Genomic DNA, 19,061 nt, shown 5'->3' on the forward strand with positions numbered 1-19,061 from the left:
TAAAATTCAGTAACTGACATATGGTGAAAATATTCAGTTCAAAGGAAGAAACCAAGCCAGACAGAAAACACAGACTGGTTTATATTTTTATGACTATAAGCAGTGTTCCTCCAGTATGCTAGGGAATTCATTCCAACTTGTCCTTCAATGTGGCACTAGTATTTTATAATGACTTGCTGCGAGTCCTTTGTGATCTTAACTGTCTCTCTGTCCATTGCTCTTTCAAAGATATGCTCCATGATACTGCACCTGTCAGAGTGGGTTTCTGTTCCCAGAAATAATTTGCTTCTCCTGTCAGGCCCAGCACAGAATCTTTCTCAAAGAGCCTCTCCTGGGTGGTCATCTGGAAGCATCACCTCCGTGCAGAACAGGCAGGCTGCTGGCTTTGTGTTGCCTCACTTCTCCTCAGCACTGCCTACTGCCCTGAAGGCAGCATTAAATTTTATTCCTGGACTACACAGCATTATAACTAGATGTGCAGGCATGACATTTTGATTGCTAAATTCCAGGCCTATTGACGTTGGTGGCAAGGCTCAGAGAAAGACAGCAGAAAAAGGATAAAGATGCAGAGGAGGCAATCAGTTGAGGACAGTCAGAGATAAGGATCCAAGTCTCCAGAACCCAAGAAACACAGGGAGGTGTTACACCACACCTGAAATGCAGCATTGAGAAGCCTCCCTCATGCAGCATTTGAAGAGCAGTCAAAAGCCAGAGCCAAGGTGCTAAAAAAGGCGTGACCAAACCACAGAGAAATTAGATTTCAAGAGTTCTGAACTGTGGGCCTTTCTATAGTCAGAAAACAGAACACCAAGTGAAAGCAGCTGAGTAAGAAACAGGAGGAAAAGCAGAAGAATCTTCCTAGGATTTAAAAGGTCTGGAATGATCAATGAGAAAAGAGGAAAATTTACTTAGTATAATTAATACTACAGACATTTTTCTGCATAAATTTTTTTCTGCAACTTTTCTCTGCATAACTACAGTGTAAAAAGCATGGCTGCAGTTTTTCCTTGCTGTATATGGTACTTAGAGATAAATCATTTATAGCTTGTGGCTACACTTCAGTGAAACTGATGACATGAAAGTCTATAGATTTGGGATGAGGCAGTATTTATAATAAAAAGGATCCACAGAGTGAAAGGAATACTAAAATAGTTTCCATTATAATAATGTATCTTTTGATGCTTCTTCATGTTACTATGCTTTAGGAATGTGTGTGATTATCACTAGGTATAAGAGTCATGAATCATTCAGACTCCCAAGGATGTCCTTGAAGATGAGTCTCAAATACAGACACTTGAGAGTTCCCTGACTACCTGCTGGAGCTGGAGAGACTGATTCAAGGTCTTACACAGATAAATTATCAGTTTTCCTGAAATGGCAGAGGTCACTTGGAGTTACTCTGGTATAAACTGAGGGTAGTCCAATGTACTGTGCTTCACCACCACCTGGTTTTAAAGGCAGATGAGGAAATCCTTGGGTTTGGTTGTTTGTTTTGAGGGTTTTTTTGTGTGTTTTTTTGATTGTTGTTTGCTTGGGGTTGTTCTTGGGGTTTTTTGGTTTTTTGTTTGTTTTTTTTTAATAGCTGTGTCACTTTGCTGCTCATTTATCTAATTTAGTAGCTGTAGAAGTTCACATTCTCACCAGAATTATCATCCCCTAAAACTATTGCATTTAGAGTAGGTGTCGAGAAAGACTTGGTTGTCCACAAGTAGGAGTAGCATCCAAGGAAGAGATATTCCTATTAGTAGGGATGAGTAGAAATTTCATATCACAGATACAGACCATTCTTTGAAGGGAGAAATAGAACACAGAGCCTTTCAGCTAACAGATACCTGTTGTATGGTGTCACACCGAATCTCTCAGACTTCAAAAAATTAAAAATTACTTTGAAATATCAGAGTGAGTTTTCAATTACTCTGAACAGATGGCTTAAGGGGAAAGATGCAAATTTTACTGCTGACAATAAATGTAAAAAAATTAACTGATCTGACTCTGGAAAGGAGTAAACAAAATTTTCTCTTCATTTAATTGTGCAATGTAAGCTAAACATTCTTCTTAAATTACTATCAAAATGCAATAAGAGGAAATATAAAACTGTTTTGGTCGTGCATATTTCTGTGAGTGCCACAGTACCGACAGTGTGAAAAATGGAGCCTTGAAAAATCAGTGATCATTCTTTCTTCCCCTGTCCTTTACTGGTGTTATTCCTTCAGTGTTACCATAGAAGTCAATGGAAATTTAGCCACAGATTTCAAATGGAATACACTGAGCTCTCTGTGTTATAACGAAGAAAGAGATGTTGAAATTTCAGAAGTTACTTTTGCCTTCCAAATGCAAAATACTCTATTTACCGGGCCTTGTGTCTAAGCCTACTATATAGGAAAAATTCATATTTAAACCAGCTATTTATTGCTTACAGTGAAGTCTTTTAAAAGATACCTCACAATAATGTATTTTTCCCCTTTTTCCCATAAGGGAAAAATATATAACATATATATTATTATATATAAGATTAAAATATATATGTATATATTTTTTTTATTCTCTTGAGAGAGAGAATAAAAGCTTCAAACATTACAACTATATTGACTTCATTGTGCTTACTTTTGCTAGTTAATTTCTTGTCCAAGTCTCATTGAAGACAATGGTTTTACAGAAAATGTGATTTTCTTAAGGAAGACGATTTGGAATAAATAAAGAGAAGCTTCTAAACATAGGTTTCCCATTCCAAGAGACGGTAGCTGTTTAGTGCAGTTCCCGTAGGTCGGGATGGTGGGTCTGTATGGAATATCGCACGGACATTCGCCGTGCGCCGCCGCCCCCAGCGCTCCGCAGGGTCCCGGCGCTGCGGAGCCATTGCCAGGGAGGTTCCTGCCATCTAGCGGCACCGGACGGACACACGGCGACAACGGCACCCGGACAGACTCACAGAGACAGCCAGGCTGGAGAAGACTGTCACCCTGTTTTTTTAAGATTTTCTAGGCGTTCTGATGTTGACATTCTTGTGGTGAACTTTCTCAGACACTTTCTGTAAATAACCGATTGTTTTGTCTTCTTTTCGGAGGAGGAGAAAGTTGATGGACTGTTGGTTTGACCAGTGTCCTTGGAGGAGGTGTCACAGTCACCCTCCAATCCACTGTCACTTTTGGAAAACTATAAATATTGGAGTCAGAAAATAGACTTCCTCTTTCTTCCTTCGCCTTGAGAACTGTGGTGTGCTTGCGTTCTTTCGTGTCCAATAGTGACAGAAGACCTCTGAGACCATCGAGTCCAACCTGGGGCCAAACACCACCCTGTCCACTACAACAGGGCACCAAGGGGCGCGTCCCGTCTTCCCTTAAACAGGATGGGAACTCCACCACCTCTCTGGGCACCTCATTCCCATTCCAGTTCTTGAAGAATTTCTTCCTAATGCCCAACCTGAACCTTCCCTGGTACAGCTTAGGACTATGTCCCCTTTCCTGTCGCTCGTGGCCTGGGAGAAGAGGCCGATCCTCAGCTGGCTACACCTTCCTTTCAGGGAGTTGTACAGAGTGGTCAGGTCACCCCTGAGCCTCCTCTTCTCTAGGCTTAATTCCAGGGCTGGGAAGCAGCTCCTGGACATAGCCAGTCATGAACCAAAACCAAAATGTATTCATTTCCAGCAGCAGTGCCTCTTGCAAATCTCTTTCCTCCTTGATGTATTGCAAAATATTGCTTCTAATTTATCTTAAGCTGATCCTTATCTACCTTTCCTCTCTACTCTACTCTTGTGAAAACCCACCTGGACTGCTGCATCCATTTCTGAGGTCCTCAGTACACAAAGGACATTGACCTGTTGCAGCAGGTGCAGAGAAGGACCACGAACATGATCAGAGGGATGGAGCTCCCCTCCTACAAGGAAAGCCTGAGAGGGCCATGGCTGTTCATTCTGGAGGAGATAAGTCTCTGGGGGAGACCTTGTTGTTCCCTTCCAGCACCAAAGGGAGCCTACAAGAAAGCTGAAGAGGGACTTTTTAAAAGAGCATGTCGTGACAGGACAAGGGGGAATGGCTTCAAACTGGCAGAGAGTAAGTTTAGATTTGATTATTAGGAATAAATTATTTGCCCTGAGGATGGTGAAGCACTGTGTGAAAAACGCCAAACACTTGTTTATAGAATTTTAAAAGTTTAATAGTAATAAAATGGTTATAAAAATAGTAATATAATTAGAGTAATAAAAATGTGGACAATTAGGATTTACGACAATACGAGACAATAAAAAACAAAGAGTTATGGACAGTCCAGGTACCTCTTTCTGGGCAAAATAAGCCCAAAAAAGGACACAGGTTAACAGAGGATTAACCCTTAAAAGCCTGTTGCATATTCATACATCTCATGCATAATGCATAACTCCCATTCAAGCACAGGACTCTGTCTGGTCAGTGTCAACTTCTTCCTCTTAATCCTGATGGCATCTCAGGACGGAGCGAGGCGGGAAGAAGTTCGTTTCTTCTGATAAGGGAGCAATAAATTCTTTTTATCTGAAAGATTTAGGTGTCCTGAGGCTGCTATCTCAGTGCAAGTCCTCTCTTTAAAAAAAGTATCTCACATAGCATAGTTTCTATTTTAACATTATGTTATAACCTAAAACTATATTTAACACACTACTTAAGAAAATTAATACAGCATAACTTTCTAACATAACACATATAATATTAATATTCGCGAAAGGCCAATCATAAAATACGCATTTTTCACACACTGGAACAGTTTTTCCAGAGAAAATTGCGGATGCTTCATCCTTGGAGGTGTTCAAGGGCAGGTTTGGAGGGAGCTTTGAGCAACGCGGTCAAGTGAAATATGCCCCTGCACAGGGAGGCGGTTGGAGGTACATTTAGGAAAAAAATTAAGCTCCCTTACAACCCAAACCAGTCTGTGATTCTCTGTCACAGGAAGGAGCCCGGCCCCGAGCGCCTCGGCTCATCAAACGGGGCTCGTGGGGCCGGCAGCGGTGAAGGGAGCGCCCCCGCGGGCCTCCCGCCCCCACGGCCGCCGCACGGACTACAGTTCCCAGCTGCCCATGGGGCGGGCCGGTGCGGCTTCTGCCGCCGAGAGCCCCTGCGCGGGGACTGCTGGGAGCTGTAGTAAGGGGCGGGGAGAAGATGGCGTCCAAGGTGAGCCTGGTGCTGCGGCCAGTGAAGAGTATCGTGGTCCGGTTCTGCCCCTTCGAGCCCAACGTGGAGAGCACCAGGTGAGGGGGCTGCAGGGGCTGCCCTGGCCCCGGCCAGCTCTGGCCGGGTTCCCTCTCTGCAGACGCCCCGGCGCCCTCCGTGCGCCCTTCCTGCGGCCTCCCGGGCCGCGTATCTCCCGGCGGGCGCTGGCGCTGGGCTGTGGCGCCCCGGGCCATTCCCTGCTGCTGTCCCGAGGGTCCGTGCCCTGCCGTGCACGCCTTTCACAGCTCTGTGCCCTGAGCTCCGGCAGTGCTCAGCCCCGCAGTGTGTGTGCCTGAGCTCCGGCAGTGCTCAGCCCCGCAGTGTGTGTGCCTGAGCTCCGGCAGTGCTCAGCCCCGCAGTGTGTGTGCCTGAGCTCCGGCAGTGCTCAGCCCCGCAGTGTGTGTGGCCCGGCAGTCCCGGTGTGCAGTCCGGCATTGCTCAGCCCCGCAGTGTGTGTGCCCTGAGCTCCGGCAGAGTGCTCAGCCCCGCAGTGTGTGTACCCTGAGCTCCGGCATTGCTCAGCCCCGCCGTGTGTGTGCCCTGAGCTCCGGCAATTGCTCAGCCCCGCCGTGTGTGTGCCCTGAGCTCCGGCAGAGTGCTCAGCCCCGCAGTGTCTGATCTGTAGTGAGGGCAGAAATCTGCTCCATGTGCTGGTGACGGGCAGGCGGGGCAACAGCAGCTCCTCTATCCCGGTAATTAATCGTTGGAGACATTTAAGGGATTGTGCTTCTCCAGCCATTTTCTGGAGAACAAACAGTTCCAAACAATTCCAAAATGCCGTTTTTCAATGACTTTACAGGCGCACCTACTTTGAAAATGAATTTAGTAACACGGCTTAATTTAGAATATCTTTAAACTGCCAGAATAGCAGCTTAAAGTAGCTGTCACGCATTTCAGAAATCTACAGGAGACCGAAGATGCCATATAAATAAATTCTGTCTCAAACCCAAACAAGAAAACATTGGCAAGCAAATGATGCATAAAGAAAAATGAAAATGCCTTTACTGTTTATTTTTTTATTGTTGTTAGTAATCTAGCTAAGAGAAACACAGAAAGTGTATACACTGAAGTTTTACAAAGTTCTTTGGTATACTTTTTAACGTGTTAGTATATAAGGAATATACACTGAATTTGGATTTTTGGCTTTTAAGAGTGATTCTCTCATAAGAAGTGCCTATCGGAACTTAAGTACAAATCCTATTTTGTTTGTACTTTGTTGCCCAGCAATATCGAGATGTGCAAATTGATTTTAGAAATATGTTTAATTTCTGTCTACAGCATAGTTGATATATTTTTTAATATACTTTCAGAAAATTTCTCCAAAGTATCTACCATAAAAAAATCCAAGCTACTAATACAAACTGTGAAGTGACTGCTGATGTGAGACATGATGGATCTGAACCAGTTGTAGATGTTACATTTGGTAAGGAGCTTTTTTTTTAAGAAACAAAAAACCCTGGGATTGTGTTGTTACAATGTTATTGTTTTCTATTTTTTTTTAACTGTGATTTTTTATTTTTTTGCTCTAGTCCATAACTAGATGTTGAACAGCTCAGAGGAAAAAAGAAAGAGGGTGTCACTAGCAGCCTGATATGTCTCTATTGTTGTTAACTTTAAGGGATCTTAGATCCAACAACTGACACCATTGGAGCTGAGTGTACTTCTCTAGTGATGTACTTATATGACTTTGCAGTCAGGTACAATTCCAGGAAGGTAAATTTAGCTCTGTTTTTATATAATAATCTGTTTACTTTCCATAATTTTTTTATTTTACCTGTGGTGGAGGCATGTCAGTCTTGAGAAGAGAAGGTTGAATACCTTTAGTTGCTTATGCAACTGAGTAACTGTAATCTGAAGGAACTGCTCAGATGGGTGAGGCTTTACATGTGCAGATGGACCTGCAGAATGAGGTCAACTATGTACAACAAATTTCTGGGTTTCCTTTGAGGGTATAGGGAGCAGGCAGGGAATTGGTGGTGGAGATTTCATCAGTTCTGGAAGCGTCCCAGATTCCAGGCTGTGAACAGATGGCTCTAATCTGCTTTTGTCCTTTTCTCTGGCTGCATCTTCTTTCCTGCTGTGTTGTAATGGCCCAATATGTCATGTAGCCCATTAAGGTTTTCATTAATATTGATTTCTGCTACCCTCTTATGTTTAAACTCCCATATTTTTAGTGAATTGGTGGAAATATCAAAAGTGTTGAATGGTCTTTGTTTTGCTTAGGGAAGAAACTACTGCAATGTTAACCTCGCCTTGTCTCTCTCTCACATGCCTCTGTCTTTCTCATCCTTGTGATGTATTAAGACTAAAGCAGTAAAGCTGTATGTTTTTTCACAGTGTAAACCCAAACCAGTTTATCTCATTAATGCCAAGACACCTCTCAACTCTTCATATTCTAAAAGCTGATTTTTCTCCAGTGAAGTGTTTGTAGCCCTTGTAGTTGGCAAAAATGAGGCTGGAACGTGGATACCAGGCATGGTATTTCACTATATGTGTTTGACTGTCAGTTTTGTATTTGCAAATCTTGCAAAATAATTAACTTGGGTAATATTCACCTTCTACTGCACCCTGCCTGTTTTAAAATCAATTCTTTCAGAATTCTAGAAATCCTAGTGCTTCCTATTTTTTTTAACATTATGACCACAGGATTGTGTGAACCAATTTGTTGTTTTGGCTGAAGAAGCACATTAAATGGACCACTGACAACAGGCTACTAAAATGCTTAGCCATGTGTGGAAATTGTGCCTTCCAATGGCTTAGTTGCCTTTTGTGAGATGACTTTGGAGGCAGAGTATGAGCCATTCTTATCAAATGTGTTCTTACTATAGGCATACCTGGACAAATGCTTCAGATTTTTCAATAATGCAATGCAGAAGTGACAATTAAATGTGTATTGTGTGCACATTGTGTTTGGCAGTGGTGCATAGTCAGGTTCCTTGGTAGCTGGAGCACTTTCTAATCAGACAAGGTGAACTGTAGTTGGATTTATATGTATAAAACAACTGCACACCAGAGGAGTTGTCACTTTGTGACTTCTCAAGGTTTTCTTCATTTGTAGCTGATGGAGATCGACTGATAATGAAGGGAGCCCACTTGACGACAGGGGAAATGTTAACAGCATTGGCATCCAGATGTAACGCAAAAGACCTGAAGGAAGAACAGAAAAGCAAGAAGAAGAATCCCTGAAGAATGGAAAACCAGCTGTGTTTGCATTGACATGTGTTAGAAACAGCAGGCTGCACAGAAGGCTTTTTCCTATGCAACAAAATCTGAGAGATGGCCAAAAGACTTTAAATGTTCCCTGCCTTCCCTTGAAGGAGGACATACAGATCAACAGATCTTCTTACAGCAGTGGTTCAGAGTGGCATAAGATGCAGGAATGCATCTTTCTAAGCAGCTGCATCTTGGACTAATATCACATGTGTTTGCATTTCAATGTGAATAATGCACATCAGCTATTAAATTAATACTGCAATGAAGCCAGATCTCTTTGCAAATTATTTCCTACAAAATTTCTATAAGGCAGAACATTTTTAGAGTGGTTATTATTATTGTTTGAAGGCTATTAAATTTATTACATTTGAAGAAAACTTATTGACTTAGCTGGGGGACAGCAGGCTGAAAATGTAGAATGGTTTTTGTACTCCTTTGTTTATAATACATCTGTCGCTATGTCCCTACCATTTTCTTCCTCTTTTTTGAAGGAAGTGGGAAATTTACTAAATGTAAATTTAGCTCAGCTATTAAAGTAACAAGGTTATGGGTCTTTCAACACACAGTAGAGTTACTCATCCTGCATAAAAGTAACTAAGTTTAGCTTAAGTTAGTTTTTTTGATAATTGGAGAAAAGGGCTATCTTTGAAGTTCAGTTTTATAGTGGTTTTGTCACTCTTGGGATATTTCATTAACTATTTTGGAAAGATCAAAGGCAGAGCTTTATTTGGTGTTTATAGTCCCATGTCCAACCCTATTATTTATTAAAGTAACTGCTTAGGTGTCTCATCTGTGTTGCAAACCCTCATCTGTGGGTTTGGAAGGGTCGATCTCTCCTCAGGCTGTGCAGGTGAAGGTGTCAGCTCCACATGTGTTTCATGTGCATCAGTTTTGTTCATAATAAAAATGGAGTTCCAGTTTTGAAAATTGCAGGTGTGGTATTCTTGAGATGCTTTACTTCTACCTTTTTATAATCAGATGCCTAGTACATGTATTTCCAAAGTTGGCAGCAGATTTTGGACACAAATCTGAAACTAGTTTTACTTTACTTTTGCAAAGATTATTAAATGGACACTGTCCATTCTGAAAGCAAGGTGGTTCTAAATAGCACTGTCAAGGTAATTCTTTGCAAATTCTTCATTAGAATGTTGAAGTCAAGGTGATGTCTTGTGTTGGAGAAGGAGAGCTGTGCTAAAGACATTGGGTGTTTCCCATGTGTTTGCAACAAACAGAAGAATGTGAGATAAGATGATTCAATGAAATTTGGATGTGGGAACAAGATGTGAATAAATTTGTCTGGGATAAATGCCTTCTCTGCACTGGGAACCCTTTATTAGGCCACCAGCTCTTCAGAGTGGTTTTAGAGTGCTGAGCTGCTACCTGCTGCTGAGCTCCATTACAGCAGAGGGGTTATGAGAGCACCTGAAACAGAGAGGATTTTAAATCCTGTCAAGCTAGATGAGTACCGTAGAAGATGATCAAACTGAAATAAGAATGTTCAAAGGACAGGTTGTTTTGTTGTTTTATTTTGTTTTGTTTTTCCCACAGTTTAGAATAGCATCATATACTATAATTTTATCTGAAAAAGCTTTGCAGGAGAAGTGAGAAATGTTCAGGTGGAAGACCTATGCACAATTATTGTTCCTCTGGTTGATCATATATTCGTATGCTCAAAAGCCCTCCTACTGTAACATATCAATGATTCTTGAGGGTTTTTTTCTTTCTTTGACAGTCTGTACATCAGTGTACAAAAATTGTGTTTTAATTTGAATTGCCTATATCCATCTTAAATAGCCATCTATAAGTGCTTTAAAAGTCCAACAGAAGTTAAGTAATTAATAATTAGTTATTAATAATAATTAAGTTTCTATAGTATTTATTTTGGCCCAAGATTGGGGCTTATATTTATGAATAGAAAACAGGAAAAATGAAGACCCTAGCTAGTTTTTTATCATCAAAATGAATCCCTTCTGTTGTCAAAGAAAGGCAGTTTATTTTTTTTTTTATTTTACTAGGATGGATTGCTCTGTAAAAACACTCACTTTTGCTAAATGTTTTCATTTTAATCCACACATCCCCAACCTTCCTGCTTAGGTTAGGCCAAAGGCCTGCCACGTTGCCATTGAGAGATCACTGACAATTCAGAAGATGAGGTGTAGGCTGGTGCTGCTTTTGAGGGATCACCAACAATTCAGGGGATGAGGTGTAGGCTGGTGCTGCTTTTGCTGTGGGTGCTGGGAGCTGCAGTTTGCAGTGATAAAGCTCTGATACCTTCTGTGCATGAAAAAGAAGTAATGACTGGGTTTTTAATATGCAACGTGTAAAGCAAAACCTACAGGACAGAAAAATCAAGCTAAAAATGTGCATCCTCGAGACTACAAGATACTGGAGTGATATAAACAAGCAAGATGAGCAAGAAGGCACTCCTCTGATGATTAGTATGCTAATATGTAGAAAATGTCTCTCCCTGTATCGTGGAGATAAAGGTATGAATTTATTTTTCAAGTACATTAAAGATAATCTGTAATGACTTTCTTCCCTGAGCATTTAGATAGCTTTGCTGCAAGCTGCTCCTGCACTCCCAGCTCCTGCTGCTGATTGCCTGAAACAAAGCTCTGACAGCTCCTGACATGCACAGGCCAGCACTGGGGATGTACAGGGTATTAAGGTCACTCATGCACAACAAAGCATGTCTGGGTGAGCACTGACTTTGCATGTGGTTATTTTTTAGCCCACTAATCTTGATTATTGTATCCCACCAAAAATGTGGGTGCTTGCCCAACTATAAAAGGAACTGGAGCAGACCCTAAAAAACTAGGATTGCCTACATGCAAATACCATGGCCACATAGGATGTCTGATAGCAGGTGATGACATTAAAATGACTAAATCTCTAATGCCTGGAGATTTAGCAATTATTAGAATCATCTTAGATCTTTTCATTTTACAAATACCTGTTTTTTTAGACATTCTTATCAGTGCATAGGGAAAATAGTCTTGAAATGGATGAATATGCCATTCAGATAACACAACCTGGCTAAGGTATTCCCTTTTTAAGTATCTGCAGCACTGCTTTTAGAAAAAGATAATGGTATTTTTATTAAAGATTTCAACTAGGAGCAGCAGTGTTAGAGAACATTGCAAGTTCTTTGCCTCAGCGTGTTTGAACTTTAAATGACCAAGGAGTTTATGTGGTATAAAGAAGCCAGAAAAACCCCTCAAAAGTTGAATATCCTGGGACTGTGTTTAACAATTCTCAAGATACTTGCTTTCAAGTGTATCTCCTACACATATATACACTCCTTACAGTTTTAAGAATTGCTGGCTCACTGCCCACCTCACCAACTCCATGTGTACCCAGTTTCCCTGGATGCAGGCCCTGCCTTTCTACTGAGTGGCTTGGGGTCCCATTGAGACCAACATATTTACTATTAGTGATGCACTTCCAGATGCACTTCTCTGCCTTCTCCATCTCCTGGCCTAATAGTCTTTTTCCTTGCTGGCATTGTTTGATCTCATCCAGGCTCCCCTTTTCCCCTTGGAAGGCCTGAGTCACTCTTCTGAGCCCTTCTTATTGTTTGCTAAGAGCATGTAGTGGCTTCAAGCAGCCAAGGTACTCTGCTGCTGGTAGACCACTCCATGTTCTCTGCTTCCTGCTCAGCCTTGCTCTGTAAGCTGGTAACTGTTGGGATGGAGCAGCATGAACAGCTAGAGGTGGTATTTGGCTTCTGATTAACTTAAAAAAAAATGGTCTTTACACTGAGCTGGTCTTCTCAGGATTTTACAAAACTAAGGATGTACCCAGGGACAGATGTTAGGGGTGTGAAGGCAAAGGAGCTCCTGACCGGTTTTGATCATGACTCCTGAAGCTCCAAAGTGGTACTTGAAAGCAGAGTTAAGGCAAGCCTAGAGGTTTTGACTTAAAGCGGTCTCCTGCATACTGGCAGTGTTAATAGCAGAGGTTAGTAGCCCATCAAAGGAGATCTTTGCATTGTGCTTCACTAGAAGAGGTGAGTTTGGCTTGTTTCCATATGAAATAATATTTCTTTTAAGGCGAAATAGCTGGAAAAGTGGACAAGCATGTTTGTGAAGGGAATGCTTGGTCAATAGGAGCAAACCTGGGAAAGACATCCTTAGTGGACAGATTCTCACAATTCAGACTGACAATCCCTGCAGGAAGTTCAGAGGACAGGTAGGAGGCAAAGCAGCAGATTCCTTCCTTACTCAGGCACTACTTCTCTGTTTCTTTTGAACCCTCCACCCTTTTTCAACACGGAGTCAAAGACCAGCCTTAGTAAAAATAACATGGTTGACATGCAAAGCCAACAAGTTTGTCCTCTCTTACACAGTTCTTGCATGGATGCATGGAATTGTCTTTTCACTATTGGGGAATCTGAGTGGTTCAAGTCGCTTGCATGAATAAAAGAAAAAATAAATATTTTCATGGAGTTTTAAAAGTATCTTTATAGATGAAGATTTATAGAACTTGACTTCAAAATCCACTGCTCAAGTGAATTTCAGAGTATTTACTGGGAATGAGAAATTTAAGGATCAGGTGATTACTTCTTTCCTTCAAACAGCTAGATCAGTATCAAGTTAAATTGCACATGAAAGAAAAGGTGGCAGTCAGTACCAAAAACTTTTGGCAGAAGCATAGGAACAAATTAGAGAACTGCAGTGTAATTTCCCACTTCCTTACAGATTTTCTGTGGTCTGGTTGTTAGATATGTAATATCAAATCTTGAGATGGAATCAGGGATGTAAACCCAAATAGCATGAGACTTTTCAAGTCTAGAAGAGCAAGCTGAAAAATACCTGCTTGTCCTGCATGGTAGCTTGAGATGCCAGAGGCAAGAATTTTCTTAGAAGACTTTTGAACACAAGTCATTTAGTCAGCCCTCTTTGCAAACTTAGCATGTTGGCTATGGGAATGTGTTAATAGTAAAAACTAGCTTTAGCTTCCAAAGGGTTTTCCCCAATGTTCTTCTACAGTCCATGAAAAAGGAGGTCTTGAAAGATGAGTCAGAACTGGAAGCTAAAACATTGAGCAGCAGCCCAAAGAGCCTCTCTCTTCCCACTGCGTGCAGGTGTGAGAAGGCTTGTGCTGCTTGGTGAAAAGGAACCCCCATCAACTGTGCCTCAGGTGTTTTACACCTTTTCACCCCAGGATAAAGTCCTTCCTTTGGGAGCCCTGGCCAGGTAGACAGCCTACACATATTCCTAGCACCCTACTGCATGATTTTGGCCAACAGGAAGAGGAGGAATTGCAGCCCCTCTCCAGCTTTCCTGGGAAAGGTGTTGGTATCCACATCATAATGAGAATGACCCTTCCTTTGCAGAGTGTGAGTGTCAGGCTCTGCCCTTCAAATTTCTGTACTATTATGCTCTCCTGTGTGATATCCTGAGAATGAGAAGTATGGTTATAGCTATAAATGAAACATTGGTTTTTTCCTGAGGTTCCCTTCACAGTGCTTGATCAATATCCTCAGTAATGGAACTCTACTTATGATATGCAATCAAGGAAAAAAGCTAAAGCTTTATATAACCTTTTAAAATCCAGTGGGAACATCTGTACTTTATTGATTCCAAATTTCATAACCTAGTTATTTATCATTGGTAAAAATATTTGTTTTATCATTACCTATTCCTAATAATTTTGACATTCATTGTCCTTTCCCTTATGTCCTTATTGTTCCAGACTGCGCAGAAAGGACAAAGTTGAAGTTTTATTTCTCTTTATTTACAGAGATATAATTTGAGATTTTTTTTTTTGTACAACTGATGTTTCTAAAAGCCATACCAGAGTATTTGTTTTCTGAAAGTCTCTTCTGTGAGCAGGTATTCCCTGCTAATGAGCTTTTGTTTTACATGGATCAAAGGCTTTTTCAGCACTAAAACTACAGCTATGGAAGATTTGTAGTCACCCTAATATCTTTTTTGATTTGTAGTCACCCTAATATCTAGCATTGCAATGAATGTGCTGATTAAAAAATTCTGAAGAGAAATAAAAGTATTTTTATTCTTATATGTAGATGTTTGCTGTTCAGGGTAGATACTGCTGCTAAATAAAAAGGAGTTTTCAAAGCTTCTGAAGTTAGGAACAAGCTCACATATCTGCAGTCACTGTGGCCTGGGCTGGATCTGACATCCAATCATTTTTTGTTGGGAATGAGGAAAATGAGTCCTGGAGTTGTCTTCCAAGTCACTGCAGGCTTCTGGAGCTTTCTCTCTCATCACTGAGGCAGGCTACACTTGGTGAGCTGTGACACCATTGCCACAGTAAACTTTGCCCTAGAAGCATTTCCCTTTGACCTTGCTTTGAACGTGCTGCTGACAACGTGCAGGAGCTGGGCTCAGGCTGCCAGGGCGCTAATTGCATTACAGTGATGCAGGACTGCATTATAGTGATGCAGTAATGCTCTGTGGCACTAGCAGCACCGCGGCACCGGCACACGTGAGCCTGCCCACCCCAGGACAGGCTGCCTACCCAGGGCAGATGCAGCAGTCTCCAGATCCACAGCAAGGATTCTTTGGACCCATGCTCCATGCTGGAGAGCAATATGGCTTTGTTTTGACTCAAAACCGGATGTATTGCACAAAGCTCATTGATAAAACAAAGCTATGCCCAGCTCTTCCAGCTCAGGTGTAATGAAATGCTGATACACCGGGAGATCTTGTGCATGTTGACATACAAAGGAAAACTTGCAGGTTTGTGCGTTGTTGCTTCATAATCCCTGGCCTAGTATTGCCCAAGCAAACTCCTCTTGAGTGGCAAAGCTTCCTTAGGCCAGCTAGGCAACTGTAGCACGTGTTTCATCATGCCTGCCCAGTGATGACATGTCTGGGAAGGGAAAACCACACTTGTACAACAAGGAAACAGAAACAAAACTCTGCTACCTATGCAATTTTTCCCATCCATGCCTCGGGGGTGAGTAGCTATTATTCATAGACTGCTTTAACTTTTTTCCACAGCTAGGGATACGACGAAGAGTAAAATTTTGGCAGTGATGTCCAGTTTTCCTGACAATTTTTAAAGGCTTTCTCAAGAGGTTATCTTATCTAAAAGAAGACTACCACTTAGAAAAGGTGCTCTATATACAAAACATGTCTGTATTCTAGAAGGAAAGCGAGGTCCTCCCTTACACAGTAGAGCATAGCTCTATCAGATTGGGTTCCCTCCAAGTTAAACATATGGGCAGTTTAATGAGTAAAGGTCTAGGGAAAAAGTTACGCCTCCTATGGAACCAGATTAGTGATATGCTGCAGACGAGGAGGTGGTGCTCTGCCCTGCCCAAGCAGCAGGTATTGTGACTCCAAAAGACAAAAATATGGCTTAGCTTGCATGCAGGAGGTGAATCTATGGCTACGTGAAGAGAAACCTCAAACACTGCTGGCCACAGCTCCCACGTCAGATGAAGCACCACTGCCCCTGCCCCAAGGAGTAGAATGAAGGTCTCTGTGCACATTGCCTTGCACTTGGTAATGAAGAGCTGTAATACCCTCCCGTCCTACAAGGTGCAAGGGTTTGACTACCTGAGGAAAGCATTCACCCTGGTTAGGCTCAAGCTGCCAAGGTGGTGGTTGCTCCCAAATGTGGCTACGTGCTTGCCGTGCAGCTCATTTCCTCAGAAAAATTTACACTTCTCATTGTAAATTTGATTCTCCTTTTCTTGGACAATTATAGTTCATTGTGGAAATGAGTAAAACTTCAGAGAATTTATTCTGTCTGCACTGAAATAATATGTGGCATAGGGATTCAATGCTGTCCATAGGTAGCTTGCATTTGCTGCTTCTCTTGTCATATATCTAAAGAGGAGACTACACAAACGCAAAAGGTCTGATTATGATGTCAGCCTCAAATCGAGCAGGAATTGAGATTTACAGGGATGAATCCCTGTGGCTCAAGAACATCTTAGTTTGCCTCCCAAAGAAGGAGCCGTATTTGGCAAATATATACTGTACTGTTGAGATAAGAACAATGTATATTTTGTAGCTCAGGCTACTTGTGCCTTACCCAGAAGGATACATCTCTAGCCCCTATAGATACTTTATTTGCTACACGGACAGTTTCAACACTATCCTGTCAGAAAGGAGTTTTGAGATGTGGCATTGATGATACCACAGCCAGTAATCCATATCACTGGATTGATTAATTGGCAAAACATTAGAACTTTGCAAGAATTGAGTGAGATTTTTTCACTGCATACTAACAACCTGCATTTCAGAAAAGAGATAAGAGTCTCTTTTCTTCTTGTGTCTTGTATGAACTTACATGCCTAGACCTGAAAAATGTGTGAGGAGAATAAATCAGACCAAATGACTTGTGGGAGGATTCAAAACTGTAGCAATGTTGAGCACAGGTGGGTAACTGGATCTTCAGGTACTTCAGATCCAGGAATACTGTCTCACCACTAGATGGAAATAGTGGATTTTACATCTTCTGCTGCATTATCAGCACTTGTACCTGACTGCCATTTGCATATCACGAGCCATCTGCAGGCAGCACTGCAGAAATGTGGATCCAAAATTATTTGCTAGTGTATGTGGAGTAAAGCCAAGACTTCTATTTCTAGAAATTGTCCCTGCTTTACAAGACTGAAGACTTCCTAATTCCTGAAGGATGATTCTCTTTGATCCCTAATCTAATGGCTTTTCATTTATCCTTTCTGTAAGCAACCAGGGAACTGCAGCATGGACAGCATGTTGATTCAACTATCATGAATTAGTCAGTAAACATCACCCTAATTTAACATTTACTCTGAAATCTCTTACACAAGACACACACAAAATTAAATTAAAAAAAAAAATAGTGGAAGAATGTTGAAAGTCCTGTGTTTCAATATACCTACTTAATAGCACAAAAAAGAAGCAATGTGACTTGCTGTCTTATGAGCAGAGGCTATAATGTTGTTTGCATATTAAAAGCAAGCATATAGTCAGAGAAGCAGAAAGTAATTAAAGACAGCTTTGTAGGGAAGGATAGTTAGAGGAAATTAAAAAAAAATCAGTTAAAACATTATCTGTTTATTTTATGTATGAAAAATCTGACTTTTTACAAAGTCTTGAAACTTCTAGCTGCTGTGTGAAGTTGTATCACAGCAAAGCATAAAGAAAAAAGTCCTCCTTGCTCCAAAACATTTGGCTTTATGGCACTTTCTCGTATTGTGAAATGCTGGAGCCAGCACAGAACCTGCCTTGCTGTCTTCTCTGGTTTTGATGGTTTTGATACCTTCATCTCAAACTCCTTCATGAAAATACTAGCAGAGAAGTGTAGTAACTGTTATTCCAAAAACCTTGAGATACCAGATGTATCTATCTTCACATTTCTCTTTTTCCAGACAGGAGAAAGTGGCTGTGGTTCTCATCCAGTGTGAACAAGGCCAAAAGAGGCAGAGACTGGTATAACCCTGATGTTGGAAACAAATTTTGGGGGTACATTGGAATCAGGAATATATATTTTTTTTTTGTGACTTAATAATAGCAGCTTCCTCACAGAATTTGACAGTAAATCACTCACCTGACAAAATTTGACAAAAGATTAGTCAAAACCTCACAGTATCTGTTAAGACTGTATGATGCCAATTCTGTGCCAGTGTACAGTTGTGGCAGCTGCAGCATTTTCATTTAAGAAGTAGGAATTGCAGTTCAAAATGGACTAAAACTAAGATATCATATCTCCATTTTTCCTATGCTAAGGCATGAGGTTGCATTCAGGCTTTGATTTTCCTGAGTACTGCAAGCACCCACATTAATTCTGTATTTTGATTGATTTTGGTTGCTAAACTGACCACTGTGTGTATGTAGAAGATCTGTTCCCGGGTCACAGTAACTAGGGATGGCTGTAGTTCAATATGTGATGTACCAGTGGGAGTTGTTGGGAAGGCTGGCAATCAAACCCAATAAACTGCTTTGGGATGCTGATGCCTTATGGCTCTGTCTCTGTGCCATATGATGATTTTTTTGAATTAGCCTTCAAAAAAACCATGACGAGTAATAAACAGTATAATTTAGCATTCAGAGTCCAGCTAGGAGCGAATGGGTACCGGCACTCAGCACGCTGGACTCTCACCACGCCGGATGGAGCTCGTGTTCGAAGCAGCGTTGAGGCCACAACATCCCTCGGCGGGACAGCTCTGGCATTGCCCCCCCGGTCCTGGGCATTCCCCTGCTGGGGTGCAAAGAGGGGTTGCGAGTCTGTGTGTGCAAGAGTGTGAGTGTGAGTGTGCATTTTCTGTGTGTGCGTGTGTCTATTTGTGCATGTGAGTGCGTGTGAGTGTGGGGTGTGTCTGCGTGTGACTGCGTGTGTGTGTGCCTGACTATGTGTGTCTGCCTGTGTGTGTCTGTGTGTGTGTGAGTGTGTGTGTGTGCCTGTGTGCGTCTGTGTGTGTCTGTGTGTGCGTGTGTGTGTGTCTGTGCATGTGAGTGCGTGTGAGTGTACGAGTGTGTCTGCGTGTGACTGCGTGTGTGTGCGCCTGCCTGTGTGTGTCTGTGTGTGTGTGCCTGCCTGTGTGTGTGTGAGTGTGCCTGCCTCTGTGTGTGTCTGTGTGTGTGTCTGTGTCTGCCTGTGTGTGAGTGTCTGTGTGTGTGTCTGTGTCTGTCTGTGTGTGAGTGTCTGTGTGTGAGTGTGTGTGTCTGTCAGTGTGCGTGAGCGTGTGTGCGGGCGGAGGGCGGGCAG

General features: G+C 41.9%; 1 protein-coding gene across 1 annotated transcript; it reads left to right on the forward strand.

Moving 5' to 3' along the window:
- Positions 1–5,105: 5,105 nt before the first annotated feature.
- On the forward strand, positions 5,106–8,657 carry MRPL53 (mitochondrial ribosomal protein L53). The gene is made up of 3 exons (XM_030971612.1): positions 5,106–5,212; positions 6,485–6,597; positions 8,233–8,657. Exons 1-3 carry the CDS (start codon positions 5,124–5,126, stop codon positions 8,358–8,360), a joined length of 330 nt encoding a protein of 109 aa, XP_030827472.1. The 5' UTR covers positions 5,106–5,123; the 3' UTR covers positions 8,361–8,657.
- Positions 8,658–19,061: the final 10,404 nt, after the last annotated feature.

Source organism: Camarhynchus parvulus, chromosome 2, assembly GCF_901933205.1.
Source record: "Camarhynchus parvulus chromosome 2, STF_HiC, whole genome shotgun sequence".
NCBI classification, from domain to species: Eukaryota; Metazoa; Chordata; class Aves; order Passeriformes; family Thraupidae; genus Camarhynchus; species Camarhynchus parvulus.